This window comes from Artemia franciscana, unplaced genomic scaffold, assembly GCF_032884065.1.
Source record: "Artemia franciscana unplaced genomic scaffold, ASM3288406v1 PGA_scaffold_23, whole genome shotgun sequence".
In the NCBI taxonomy this organism is placed as follows: Eukaryota; Metazoa; Arthropoda; class Branchiopoda; order Anostraca; family Artemiidae; genus Artemia; species Artemia franciscana.
In genome coordinates, this window is record NW_027062649.1 from 1,349,096 (window position 1) to 1,364,796 (window position 15,701).

Below are 15,701 nucleotides of genomic sequence, written 5' to 3' on the forward strand. Positions count from 1 at the left end.
AATAATAGGTGACTACCCTTATAAGGAAAATAAATGGAACTGTAAGTAAGGGGAGACTTGGCTCAATAGTAACCAAAACTCTAAAAAAAAATGGAACTATGATATGAATAGATGCATCAAAAGAATCAGCTTATTATGCTGATTCCAAATATATAAGATTCATGAAGTTTAGTGTCACCCATCAAAAGTTACAAGCATGGGAAAATTTGTCCGATTTTTAAAATAAGAGGGAAACACCCCTTAAAATTCAAGGAATCACAATGAAAATCACCCGGTCAGATTCAGCTTACAGAGAACCCTATTATAGAAGTTTCAAGCTCCTACATACAAAAATATGGAATTTTGCAATTTTTACAACAAGACGCATCATGGATGCATGTTTTTTTTTTTTTTTTTTTTTTTTTTTTTTTTTTTTTTTTTTTTTTTTTTTTTTTTTTTTTTTTTTTTTTTTTTTTCAAGAGGGAATGTACTGAAATAGTGGTCCTAGAAGATTGGAAGAGGGTAAATTCGAACGGAAATTAAAAGTTTTAATAGCCTTTTTAAGTGGAGTACAACTGGCCCCCTTCCGCGCCCATTTATTTCCCAAAGTTATCAGGTCAAAATTTTGAGAAAGCCATTTCGTTCCGTATAGCTAAAAGATCAAATAACTATGTTTTAGGGGTAAAGTGACCCCCCCCCCCCAAGTCCGTGGGGAGAGGCCTGTAAGTTATGAAATATGCCCATTCTTTATGCGTAGGATTTGTTATTGGGAAGTATACAATTTTTTTTTTTTTGGGGGGGGGGCTGTGCTTAGGTAGGACTTCCATAGGGACAACCTTCTTTGGAGAGGTAAATTTCTGAGGGAGGGTGGTGAATTACCACAACAAATTTTACATTGGGGGATGGGGGATTTGACAGAATTCCTCCATGATTTTTTTTAATTGTCTTAAAATTGTCTTTGTCAACTCAATTCCGTATGTGGAAAAATATCTGGGGGCTATTTTCTGCATGTTTTGATTTCTGGAAAACTTCCACGGAAGGGGGTATTTGCGGAATGATTGAGGAACAGATTAGGGATTAAATTTTTTTTTTCAAATGAAAGTATGCTAAGGAGAATTTTTCAGGCTGGATTGTTTGAAAGAAATTTTACGGAGAGGTAGGATTTTCAGTGAGGAAGGAACTGTCTGGAGGGAACTTGACGGGGGAGGGGTACTTTACGTACGATGAAATTTTCACCAAGAAGTATCCTTTGAGGGGAGGTATATTTCATTGAGGGCGATCCAGAATTACCAATTGCATTAATTGAAAAACGATAAGAAACTAAACAAAGAAAGCAAGTTTTTTTTAATTTAAAATAAAGGAGCAATAATAAAACTCAAAACGAAGAGAAATTATTCCGTGTATGAAGGGTTGCCCCTTCCTCAATACCTTTCTCTTTACGCTAACGTTTGAATATTTGTCCCAATTTTTAAGAATGGCTAATAAAACACAAGGGTCGTTTAGTTAGAATAGGGAGATTTTTTTTAAAGTGCTAACAGCTTTAGCGTAAAGAGCAAGGTATTTGAGAGGGGATACCCTTCATATACGAAATAATTTCTGTTCGTTTTGAGTTTCGACGTTACTCATTACTTCAGTTTAAAGATTGTTTTCTCTTATTTAACAAATTAAAGAAAATGGTCCCTATGTACGACACCTGTACCCAACAACTTTTCCAACTTTTTGATGCTCATAAAACTTCTATCGCTTTATTTAAAATCCATCTATTTCTCGCTTATTTACGACTTAATAAATGTTTACTCTCGTCAGATAGGCACTTATAACAACCCAAAAGCATAAATTAAGTAATACTTCCCATTTTCAAACACAGGGCAAAAACGAGTACCTATCTTTGATCTCACCCTTCCCATATACTTTCTCTTATCACTAGGTGGTAAAAAATTTCCTGTTTGTGATATTATCCACTATAATACCCCTTGCTGAGCCTTGCCTCAAAATAAAGTTCCTTCCCCCCCTAATGCTTCCTTAATCTTTGTATACAGAGATTGCAGCAAGATAACTAACCAGTCAATTAATAAAATACTAAAGATTTCCAATAAATTATAGCCTATATAATTAACCAACGCTGTATTTTAAATTAAATAAGACATAATTACTTGCACTTATTTAAATATAAATTTGATAGCCGTCCAAGTGAGAAACCTACAAAAAAGAATCTGCATTTTATGTTTGTTTTAAGATGAAAAAAATCTCAACTTCAAAATTATCAATCAAAAGTATGTTAAATACTGATATTTAGGCTCATTGCATTTATTCATTTTGTCACACCAGATCTTAATAAGATACACCAAGGCATTTGATCAAGTGGCTGGTTTTATTTTTTTGTACTGCAATATATCAATAATATGTACGTACATTTTGTTAAAAAAATCCCTCTTTCAAGAGTTTTGGTTACTGCTGGCTTGGGCTGCTAACTTACCGTCAATAGCAGATGTAAGGACATTCCATTAATCAAATAAACTTTAGAGCTTTAGATCATAAGAACCACCTCTTCATTGCAGTTTGAATGCGGATCCAACTAGAAAGGAAAGCCTTTATAAATAAACAAGCCTTTATAAATGTCATTTATGCTGATATAGTGAAAAGGTCCAACTCTTGTATGGTATACTATATAAATACATCAAAATGATTAGTATTATACACAAGAATAAAATTGGTATGGTTAAGGTAGGAAACGAGGTTAGTTGCTGGTTTGTATTGAATCAGGGTTTAAGCAGGATTGCGTTCTACCCCCATTTATATGGATTGTTTCGATGGATTTTGTCCTAAGAAACACGGCACAGACTATGGGAGAGCGTGGAATCAGATGAAAAAGTAAAATTCCCCTATGCTTACATTGTGCTGATGATTTGAATGTCCTAGATAAAAAATGTTAACAAATCAATGAGTTTTGGAGGTTTTGAGAGTTTAGGGTTCATAAATAGGGTTGAAAATTAATTAAAAGACGACTAAGTTCGCTTTGACTTGGAATAAGTGAAAGTGAAGAGGTGATGTTTGGCAACGAGAAGATCGATCACTTACCTAGGTAGTAATATTAGTTAAGATGGTGAATGCGATGAAGGTATTAAAACTAAAATACTCAAGGCTCAGGGTGTTTTTTTTACGCTTGAAAAAAGTTTTGAAGAATAGAAAGATAAGTCAGCAAACAAAGATACGGATATTGGAAGCAACAATGCTAATAGGGGTCAAGTATGGTTATGAAACGTAGGCGCTCCGAAAGACGGGGAAGGATTTGTTAGATAATTTCCAGAGAAATATTCTAGGTATTCATTTGGGTACCGTTCTGACTGACCGTATTTGAAACAGTAAGCTCTATGAAAATTATGGGTCTATCCTGCTTCCTTAACCTATAATGCGAGAAAGGTTAAGACGGCTAGGACATGTTTCACAGATGGAAGATGACAGATTACCAAAGATCAGCCTTTTCAGCCAACCATTAAGGGCGAAACAGGAAGCTGGTCGTCCGTAAAAGGGGTAGGAGGAGGTTGCAAGGAAAGAATTAAGAGAAGTTCGAAATACTTGGGAGGGTGTAAAGAGGAAGCTTTGAATACGTTGGGATGGAGAAGGAGCGTATGCAGTTGTGTTTGTATCAGATGCCTTGGTGCTGCAGTGAGTCGTTGGTAGGACTAGTGCTAGGTAAAATGCTATAAAGGTTCAGTGTCAAGTCATTGTAGAATCAAAGATTAATAACAGTCTCTTGTCAACTGGTCAAGACACCATTTGACAATTGAAGAGCAATAGCAGCTATTTTAAATTTTTTCGATTTTAGTTCACCTTTTTAGGGTATTTTTTTTTTTACTTTGGTTTCTGTTATCTGGTGTTATTTGCAGTTTTCTTTCTGTTTTATCTTTTTTGTGTACGTGAATTTTATGCTTGAAAATATTTGTCATCGGGTTCAATATCTTTGATATGCAGATTATTGCCCATTAAGATTATATCCCTGGCTAAATGAAAAGCCGGTCGTCCTCCGTTAGGGCTGGAGGATGTGAAGGAAGACTTAAGGGGAAATAGGAACTTTCTGGGAGAGTGTAAAGAAGGAGGCTTTGAACAGATTGAGATGAAGGAGGAGCGTGCGTAGTTGTGTTGGCTTCATGTGGCTTGATGGTACGGTGAGTTGTTTGTAGTATTAGCTGAGGGGGTTTTGTCCATTTACTGTGTTCGGCTAAACAATTTTGAGAGATTCTGCAGGTTTAATGTTTTTTTTAATCTACAAAATGCTGCTTCTTATTCCCTGTTTGTTAGCGAAATATAATCAAAAATATCAAGAAAATTGGCCAAAGTCTGGGTACTATATCTGTGAGGACTCTCTCCTTCTACCAGAAGCATCTAAATACAAAAGCCATATTGAATTAAAACATATGTATGTCTTGGTAAAGATCCTGAAACGATATTAAAATACTTAGTAAAGCTGCTAAATCTAACCTCTAATGTTCATTATTTTCTGTTAAAAATTTCCCTCAAGAAACTATTTTGGTGTATTTAGTTACTTCACCTATTTTTCTTAGGCATTCTATTGTGAATTCCCTTCTTTACCAATTCCTACATAATTTATGTATGTGTTTATTTGTAACCCATTATACAAAAAGGAAAATGATGGAATACAATGAAAACAAGGAAAGAAAAGAAAATCAACAACAACAACAAACATTTGTCCTAGACATTAAAAAAGGATATTTTGCCATTTATGGCCAGTTTACTTACTGGACGTTTGAGTGTTTAGCTCACATAGCTTAGCATATGGATCAAACAACTCACAGCAGAACCTTAGCATATCTTAAAAATGCACGCTTCGTTTTAAGACGATGAGATTCACTAAATATTCGGTAAAATGGCACTAAATACAATATATTTGGCATGACTACACTATCATAAACCTTTGCAAGAGAGGCTCTATTCAAACAGAATTTGGAACTTATTACCGTACCATAGGAATGACGGATTTTATTCTCCATATTTTTCAACGTTAGTAATTTAGTTATCTGAAGCTTCAGGGAGACCAAGATATGTCAACAGGCGTAACTTCAGTACCTATCTCATTGAAATTCAAAATTTTACAGTTTGTTGCATTTGTTGATCGCCGCTTGGCCTTCCTTTTGCTTGAAGTCTTTTAGCTGGGGATAGATATACTGTTACACTAGGAGAAGGGGTAAAAGCTGAGAGCTGATATCTGTCATAAAATGCTCCTGTAGACAATTCACGCTATATAATTTACATAGATTCTCCAAAGCTGGTAATTTATCAAGAACCCCACCATTAACATTCCACGACATAAAAGAGAGAAGTTTGTCGATGCTCATTGCAATCTGTGGGATATGTTCTGTTGTGAAATCGATTTCAGATTTTCCAGGCAGGATGCTGAATAGCATTAGTGACCTGAAACTTCGCATACAATACATCATGTTTTCTGCATGCACGGCTGCTACTAAGTACTTTTATGGTCGTTACTTGCAAATTGAGAACAGATATCGGTATTAGCGTAATTAGTGGTTATGTGGCCTACAAGATGTTTTTTTTTTTTTTTTTTTTTAGCAACGGCGTTGAAGGAAGTGAAACTTATCTACGCGCAAACGTTCAAAACCGATCTTTGGAGGATCTTTCGTGTTTGTTTCCAAAGCTTTTTTCGACGGGAAGTAGAGTCTGAATGTCCGGGGTTTACCAATCTGTTCAAGCTTTTCAAATACTTGGATCAGATTAACTACATCCGCCGCCTCGCATACTTCTGGAATATAACGCACAGCTCCAGAGAACCTCTTTGATTTTACATTTCCTATTTTCATGGTATTTGCAATCCTTTCGAAAGAGTTCTTCGACTTGACCGTCAATTTCCACTCGTCTTTATTTCTCTTCAGCTCAGCAATATTCTCACTGAGCTCTTCACATGTTGACAGAATAGATTAGCATCCGCTGTCTCACACACTTCTGGAATAAAACGCATAATTCCAGAGAACCTCTTTGATTTTATGCTAGTGTCTAGTGAACTTTTTCAATCCTTTCGACAAAGTCCTTCGACTTGACCGTTAATTTCCACTCGTCTTTATTTCTCTTCAGCTCAGCAATATTCTCACTGAGCTCTCCACATGTTGACAGAATAGATTAGCATCCGCTGTCTCACACACTTCTGGAATAAAACGCATAATTCCAGAGAACCTCTTTGATTTTATGCTAGCGTCTAGTGAACTTTTTCAATCCTTTCGACAGAGTCATTTGACTTGACCGTTAATTTCCACTCTACTTTATTTCTTTTCAGCTCAACAATGTCCTCACTTAGCTCTCCACATGTTGACAGAATAGATTAGCATCCGCCGCCTCAAACACCTCTGGAATAAAACGCATAATTCCAGAGAACCTCTTGGATCTTATGCTAGTGTCTAGTGAACTTTTTCAATCATTTCGACATAATCCTTTCACTTGACCGTTAATTTCCACTTGTTCTTATTTCTCTTCAGCTCAACTGTATCCTCACTTAGCTCTCCACATGTTGACAGAATAAAGTCCTTACGGCATCCGGCGTTTCAATTGACTTGAGGGTTTTTCAAAGTGACCGAGTAGGGTAAAGGAGCGGAAGGCTGCCTCAAAGTAACATAAGCTTGCCATGCAATTGGAGCCTGTTTTATCTGTTCCGTGACGCTGTCTAGCTTTCTACACATCTGGTTTACTTTAGTTGTTATACATGCGCCAACTGCATCGGCACACTGCGTTGCTTCCTCAGACTCGTAAATGACAAATTTCGAAAAAAAATTTCGTGTCTTTAGAAAAGTTATAGAGAGCCATTGCTAAATCCAGCATATTTTCAGGATCTTTATTAGCTGCTCCAATTCTATCATCATATCCGAATCTCTCATAGAAAGTCAAAAGCATTTTTCACTGCTTAATAATCGATCATAAATGAAAAACTCCACCGCTCTGTTTACGTAAACCTCTGTTTTTAAACAATATGGTAATGATCGGGAAATATAGTTCAATAGCGGGCTACAGACAACTTCAGCTTTACCCCATTCGTCCATTTAACTGATAAATAAGTGCAAGTTCAAACCAGTTGGATTTCATTAGCACAAATCTCTAATCAATTATTGCACAAATATACACCTACGATTGACTGACCCAAGGGGATTTGAAATAGCCAGCTAAACAGTAATCCAAATATACATCCAAAACAAAAATCCAGAGGGAAATAACACAGGTTGAGTAAGGTTATATATATTTGACCTATGTGATTGTATGGATGAGTAGGGTTAAGGCCTCATTCAAGTGCTGATCTATATTAATTACTAATGTAGGAAAACAGTCTTCCTTTTCTCCTTCTGTCTTCTTTTTTTTTATGTGTTTGTGCTGTTGCACTGGTGATTTCTCTTTTCATCATATATATATATATATATATATATATATATATATATATATATATATATATATATATATATATATATATATATATATATATATAAAAGAAAAACAATGAAGACTGAAATAACATATTCGGTAAATTAAAGCCGTAGATGGGGTCTCACCTATGCTGAAATTCCTATTCAAGTGAAAAGCTACATAAGTACTGAGTTCAAATTCTACTAATTTTGATAAGCTGCTGATGTTGAGGCTATTATGTTTATCAAAACCTATATATATTTAAAGAAAATGCCTAAACATATGATTCTAATCATCAATCTTAAAATGTGGATAGAAGAAACTTTCAATTTTTTAAGTAGTCTGGGGAAGCACGTTTCAGCTTATGCTGAAGAAGCTACATGCTACAAAACAGCAGGAGATACATCTTCAAGTCTAGTTAAAGTCTATGAACACGTAGTGCCCTTTTCCCCGAGAGGTTTAACATTGAGCAAAGTACTGTTGAACATGGATTTAATTTTGCCTAAAAAATATAAGATAAAGCTGTGACACCTATGGCCTTTGGTTTCAAAGCATATTGTATCAACAAGTTTTTGCTAGTTTGATTTTTGGGTCATGCAAATATCACTAGCTTTATAGAGTTGGCATTAACTCAATACCAAAAGGGGTTGCTATAATTCAGTGCTTTGGTGTTGACATTGGAAGTAAAGCTTAGTCCTTTTAGTGGCACAAAAAAATACCTTGAAAAATTACTCTTGTCAAGGAATTAAGGCCAAATGAGCTTTATACATGTCCACTGAAAGAAAAAAAGGTTACTATGTATTACAACACATACTTGGGGTTTTGTTGAGGAGATATCCACAAGGAAGATACTGTATGTGTTGTTGGGGTTTGACTTTCTAGCACATTGTCACCTTGGTTCTCTTTTCTAGATCTCTGCTTTCAGCCGTGAATCACTTGGAATGAATGAATCAGCCAAATTAGAAAGTTCTCAGTTCTGCATAACTGAGGAAGATCCAAATGGTACTTTTCTTCTTTTTGTCCATGCCTATAATTCTTCTCACTCTGTTTTTTTCTCTCTCTGTTCCTTTCCAACTATGTTCCTCTCTGCCCCCTCTCTCTCTTCCCCCTCTATCTCTCTCATTCTCTCTCTTCTTCTTCAATTGGAAATTTTGTGAGTGATTTATGAACCAATGTTGTTTTTTTTTATATAGCTTAGGTGCAACAATCGGGGAAGGGAATATCAGTTATCTCCCCTTATTTTGAAAATACTGTTTTGGATCGTCACTGAAAAAATCGAAAAACAGCAAAATTGCCCTTCATCTAGGTTTGTAAAAATGCATGTTTTTTCAATGTTTTTCAAATGCATGTATCTTCACTATAGAAACTGGAAATAATTCTTGATCTCCCCCTCCTACGTTTTCATGAATTTTTGTTCCTTGTTTATTTTTTTTATTTTTTTTATTTGTTTTCACACAGTCTCAAATATTATGATTAGAATGTCGAGATGGTTTCGGTGAACAACTGGATGATTGGTAAAACCACTCTTGAACTGGGCTCAAGACAAAATGGTGTTAAATGAAACTCAAGGGGTTTCTCTGGTAATCAGTTAAAAGATAGTATGCACATAATATTTGTTAATACATTTATTTTGTCTTAATTTTTAGGAAAGCAAAAAATTGTTTTCATGCGTTTTACTATTCAGAGCAATGCAACTAAATTAATTTTACTTTTGCTTAATTAATCTAGTATAGCATTTTAAAAGCAACAATTCATAATTCAATAAATGAAACCTGAAGTAAAAAAAAAGTCGAAAGACTCATTAAGTTTACAGGAAGCAATAAATAGATATATTTTCATAGTCGTTCTGGTTTTAGTCAAACAGTTCGTGGTAACGAACTGTAGTAAGGAGTCAATAGTAACCAAAACTCTAAACAATTGAATTTTGATATCAATAGCTACATCAAAAGAATCGCATTTTAATGGTGATTTTAGATATATAAGTTTCATCAAGTTTAGTCTTACCCATCAAAAGTTACGAGCCAGAGAAAATTTGCCTTATTTAAGAAAATAGGGGAAAACACCCCTAAAAGTCGTAGGATCTTAACGAAAATGACACCATCAGATTCAGCGTATCAGAGAACCCTACTGTAGAAGTTTCAAGCTCCTATCTACAAAAATGTGGAATTTTGTATTTTTTGCCAGAAGACAAATCACGGGTGCGTGTTTATTTATTTATTTATTTTTTTCTTTTTCCCAGGGGACATCGTATCGACCAAGTGGTCCTAGAAATTCACAAGAGGGCTCATTCTAACGGAAATGAAAAGTTCTAGTGCCCTTTTTAAGTGACCAAAAAAATTGGAGGGCATCTAGGCCCCCTCCCACTCATTTTTTTCCCAAAGTCAACGGATAAAAATTTTGAGATAGCCATTTTGTTCAGCATAGTCGAAAACCATAATAACTATGTCTTTGGGGATGACTTACTCCCCACAATCCCTGGGGGAGGGGCTGCAAGTTACAAACTTTGACCAGTGTTTACATATAGTAATGGTTATTGGGAAGTGTACAGACGTTTTCAGGGGGATTTTATTTTGTTTGGGGGTGGGGCTGAGGAGAGGGGGCTATGTTGGAGGATCTTTCCTTGGAGGAATCTGTCATGGGGGAAGAAAAATTCAATGAAAAGGGCGCAGGATTTTCTAGCATTACTATAAGAAAACAATGAAAAATAAACATGAAAACTTTTTTCAAATGAAAGGAAGGAGTAGCATTGAAACTTAAAACGAACAGATATTATTACGAATATGAGGGGTTCTAATAATACTTCAGCATAAAGAGTGAGGTATTTAGGAGGAGATAAATACTTCGCTCTTTATGCTAAAGTATTTTTAGTAATTTCAACTATTTATTCTACGGCCTTTCTGATTCAGGGGTCATTCTTAAAGAATTGGGACAAAACTTACGATTTAGTGTAAAGAGCGAGGTATTAACGAGGGTACAAACCCTCTCTTATACATAATAAAAATATAAGGTTGTGAAAGTTTGTTACGTAAGTTAATTCTTAAGTTACGTATATTTTTTACTAATAAAAACGTTCGTTAAAAATTAAAAGTTCTAGTTGCCTTTTTAAGTAACCGAAAAATTGGAGGGCAACTACGCCTCCTTCTCCACCCCTTATTTCTCAAAATCGTCAGATCAAAACTAAGAGAAAGCCATTTAGCCAAAAAAGAATTAATATACAAATTTCATTTTAATAATTTATGTGCGGAAAGCCAAAACCAAACATGCATTAATTCAAAAACGTTCAGAAATTAAATAAAAAAAAAAAATAATTTTTTTTAGCTGAAAGTAAGGAGCGACATTAAAACTTAAAACGAACAGAAATTACTCCGTATATGAAATGGGTTGTCCCCTCCGCAATCCCTCGCTCTTTACGCTAAAGTTTGACTCTTTGCCACAATTCTACTTTTTAAAACAATTAAAAGCTTTAGCGTAAAGAGCGAGGGATTGCGGAGGGGACAACCCATTTCATATACGGAGTAATTTCTGTTCGTTTTAAGTTTTAATGTCGCTCCTTACTTTCAGCTAAAGAAAATTAGTTTTTTTTTTATTTCATTACTTAATAGAACATTTTCTTTTTCAGTCCTGCCTTTGGATCTAAGTCTATTTCTTTAAAAAATCTAGAAAGTTGATGCCTAAATAAAGTTTATAAAAGGTCAATTCACCATTTTTGAAGGAATCTGTTTAATTATGATTATACAGCTATTTCCAGTCATGCCAAAATTTAGTGGGGGGGGGGGGATTTTATTTGCTTTTGACTCTCTCTCTCGGAGAATACTGAAAAGGTATTTTTCAATTTTTCCAAGAAAATACCAAAAAAGGACAATTTTCGATAGGGATGCCACAAAGGGTAAATCTCAAAATCAAGGAGGGGGGTTAAATACGGACATACCTTTTGGTATTTTCCCATTTCCCCCCGCTACATTTCTAGGCAAACCAAGATTACATAGTAACCCTAGGGGCTGCCCTCTACTCTTTCTCTTTGTCTTTAGATATAGTATGTTGACTTTTTTTTGCCGACTGTCTCCTCTTATTTGTAGACTCTCATGACACTCAGTTCCAGAATGTGAGCTTGCTAGATATAGACGAACCTGGTTCAAGTATGATCTCTACCCCTGAACCAAAACGAAATAGAAAATCCTCGCAAGGCTCCATAAATAGCATAGACAGAGATAGTTTATTGTTTGGGTCTACCTACGACTCAAACTACACGCCATATCAATTTCAGGTACGCATATTCTTAAAATTCGAGACAAAAAGTGCTGTTAAATTTAACTAATTAGTTTTTGCTTATTTATTTCCTGATTAACTGTGGCAATACTGACAAAACTGTAGAATTGCTCTTAAAACTTCACAAATCTAAACAACCAATAAATTAATCTTAGAAAATTTCAGTATACGGTAGGAATAGACCAAGAATAGGTCGTGATGGATAGATCTAAGAGGGTAAGAAGTGTTATTATTTTGATATCTTTGGTGCTTCATATCTAATTGTAGTTCGTGGTCTGAATTTGTTATGCAGTGTGAATGTTAAAGAAATAGTACATGGTTATTTTGATCTTTAATTTATATTTACACGCAAATTATAATTAAGCTGTGCATAATATCTGCAGCCCCCTTTTGCAATGAAGTTTCCCACGCTACCCTCCATAGAAAAGTTTGCCCAACCCTGATGTAGATTCTTTTTAGCCAAAGTTTAATGCTTTTTACTTCAAAACGTTCTCCCAGGTCTATGTCTCCAAGTAGACATTAAGCCACTGTGCCACCATAGGTTACGGTGTATGTCCCACCCTATTAAAACGAAATGCCATGCCTTGGACAAAATTTCCAAAACTATTTATAAAAAAAAAATTGAAAACACTTAAATTATATGCCGTAAAGGATGATCAAGTCTGAAGAGAACTTTGTAAATACTCTCTAATTGGGAAGCTACCCTATTTATATTATATGCTCAATGATTTTGGGACCATATAGGATCCTCTGTGAGCGCTAACAGAAGCTCTAATTGGAACTTAAATCATCTTATATATTAATTAAATAAAAAACTTTAACTGAAAGTAGGGAGCGACATTAAAATTTAACACGAACAGAAATTACTCCGTATATGAAAGGGGCTGTTCCCTCCTCAACGCCCCGTTCTTTACGCTAAAGTTTGACTCTTTCTCTCAAATCTACTTTTTAAAACAGTAGAAACCATCCCCATGATAAATAAATAATAAAATATAAATAAATTCTTTTAATGTGTTTCAAAAGTACATTTACCAAGCAACTCCAATCGCAGCTCAGATTTAAATTAAGCAACTAAAATGACTGAATAATGTCAGTAGCACCATAATTCTTAATAACACGTGCGTTGCGATATGGAGTGGGAAGGTACAGCAAAAGTTTGTAATATGGATCGGGCGCAAATCTTCCTTATTCGATAACGAATACATACCATATAAAAACAAGACAGAATAGTCACACTATGTGGAATACATTTTAGCAGTTCCTTCTGCGATACACGCGATACACGATGCGATACACGATGCGATTTCGCGATACACGATGCAAATCGCGATACACGATGCGATTTCGCGATACACGATAAACCTGTAGCTGCATACAAAAACCATACACGCGATACACGATACACGATGCGATTTCGCGATACACGTTGCAAATCGCGATACACGATGCGATTTCGCGATACACGATAAACCTGTAGCTGCATACAAAAACCAAATAAGGCAATTGTATCATCTGACTCATTAGGCTTAGATTTATCCATTCGTCGAGCTAAAAATTATAATATTACTTTCTTTTTCTTGGGAAAAGATCAAAATTTGTTTTAAAAACAAGGTAACTGGGTTAATAAGGTAGTTGGGAAAAATAAGGGGAAAGGATCTAAACTTGCTTTAAAAATAGGATGATTAGCCTTTTTGAGCAAATTTTGACCGATTCTAACATATTTTCAATAAAAAATTATATACATCAAATTTCAAAATGTAACTCGATAAATGGATACAGCTGAATCTCAGCTATAGAATGATTTCGAAAATCTCCTCTTCCGTTAATATATTAAAATCGTAGGAGAGCAGAAAAATAACAATGTTTTTGTTATTTATGTTATCGTTAATATTACGTATAAAGGTAATATTGTACATATAAAGGTACAAATGACAATTGCGCAGGAAGCAGAGACATTAAGCCAAAAAGTTATGTATATTTTTCAGCTTAATCATGAGTGTTAGGTATGGTAACAGATGTTCATTTTCAAATTGTCGAACTTACCGAACTTTTGCAAAAGCGGCTAATACCTATTGAGCCCCTAGTCCACTTTGAGTAAAATATTTCTTTATTAAGTCAACGAAATTTGACTGATGTCAACGAAAAGTCAGCAAATTTGATTAAAAGTCATATCTACAGGACAGTAATTAAAAAAAAATTTAGTGTTTACTGTTTTTAAATGTTTTATTTGACAAGATAGTTTAATGCTCCTTTTATTTTGATATTTCTTAATTGGCAGTGCTTAAGTATGCCACTAGGCATATGCACCGCTCTTTTTAAGAGCGGTAGTAAAAAAGTTTTATTTTGAATTAAAAATATTTTCTACCATAATAATGTAATACAGAAAAAAATTCCTTGAGTTAGTAACTGCTCTTTTTATTAGCGAATACAGATTCTTTCTTCTGCTTCACGTGGATTTTGGCAAAACTATTGCTTTTAAAGACACCGTTGAAATAAATGGTTCATAAAAACTAATTCCTTTATCAACAGTGAGAAAACACTCCAGTAAAATGCGTCTCACCGAGATAATGTAGCATGATGACGTAGTGTATTATTGGGTGATGAAAAATAAATAAAGTAATTAAATAGGATAATATCAAGCTAGTATCTACAGTGTTCACCAGTTTTTTTTTTCAAAATTGCGCCGTCAGGTCTTTTTTGAAATTGATAAAAAATTTTGAATCGAATTGATGAAAAATAATAAAGTTATTAAATAGGATAATATCAATGTAATATCTACGGTGTCTACAAGGTTTTTTTTTCAAGATTGCCCCGTCAGGTCTATTTTGAAATTGATGAAATTTTTTGAATTGAATTGATGAAAAATAATAAAGTAATTAAATAGGATAATATCAAGGTAATATCTACAGCGTCTACAAGGTTTTTTTTTCAAGATTGCCCCCGTCAGGTCTTTTTTGAAATTGATGAAATTTTTTGCTTAGCAATTTTGTCGATCCATGACAGGTGAATCGTGACTATTGCAGGGAAGTGGAGGGGATTAATTCTGTTACCTGCAATATAACAAAATCATTTATAATAGCCGTAAAAACGATGAACTTAAAGGTTGTGTGTATGTTGAATTGAGTTAGGTTAATTAACTAATAAAGAAGTGGTTATACGCTTTCATATTTCTGCAGTCGTATATTTAGTTTAGATGGAAAAGTTATATGTTAGAACTTGCTTTAGTATAAAGACATCCGATCTTTGGAAGATGATAATTTTTTTTGGCGAAAGGGGCTGTGTAAAAATCAAGTTTGAGGCCCAAAATTGTATTGGGAGTGTGATGTCTCTATTCCAGTTGGGGTTCCTTTTTTCTCTTTCAGAATGTATGTGTTGACTAGCATTAATAGTTGGCTTAAATATTTCTTTTTGTGTGAGTTTGTTCAATGTGAGTTGTGTGGCTATAAACAATAGTGTATCCGTTTTCATTTTTGCTATGTAGATACTAAATGAATATTTGATTTAAATTTCTTTTCAAAATTATTGATCTGGTAATGGATGTATTTCTCCTGGTGAGAATCATTAATATGTATTAATAAAATCTGTTTCACGTCGCTAAACAGCCAAAAGTATTATTCATTATTAGCGTTTCAACACATCAATTTTTATTTTTTATTTTTATTTATAGATTGAAGCTCCAACGAACATTACTAATTTATCTGAATGTGTCACGAAGCCTTTTTCTAAATTAATTATTGTTAGGCTAAATGATTCAGAACATGACAAATTAATTAAATTTTCGTTATGAGAAAGCGTGGTTAAACTTTACCTCAGCAATATAATAGTTAATGAGGACATAGGTGATATAAAAAAGACATTTCTCATTGTTTTTTTAGGAGTTCTAAAATTATTCTTTTAATAGAAGAAACTAATTATTTTAAAACGGATAAGTTTTTTTTCCTTTGTGAAATTAAGCCATGTGTTACTCAGGGCAAAAAACAGCGTTGAAAGAGTAGTTGTATGCCCTTTGATTGGCTTCGTCACGCAATGGGGACAAAGTT

The 15,701-nt window shown here is 34.3% G+C and overlaps 1 protein-coding gene across 2 annotated transcripts in view; it reads left to right on the forward strand.

Annotated features, from left to right (window-relative positions):
• The window catches only part of LOC136041465 (golgin subfamily A member 4-like), a 122,526-nt gene that overhangs the window by 10,991 nt on the left and 95,834 nt on the right, over positions 1-15,701 (forward strand). For both annotated transcript variants that reach the window (XM_065726150.1, XM_065726151.1), the window contains 2 exons: positions 8,307-8,397; positions 11,472-11,659. In XM_065726150.1, coding sequence (XP_065582222.1) covers positions 8,307-8,397; positions 11,472-11,659 — 279 coding nt within the window. The remainder of the gene's footprint in view (positions 1-8,306; positions 8,398-11,471; positions 11,660-15,701) is intronic.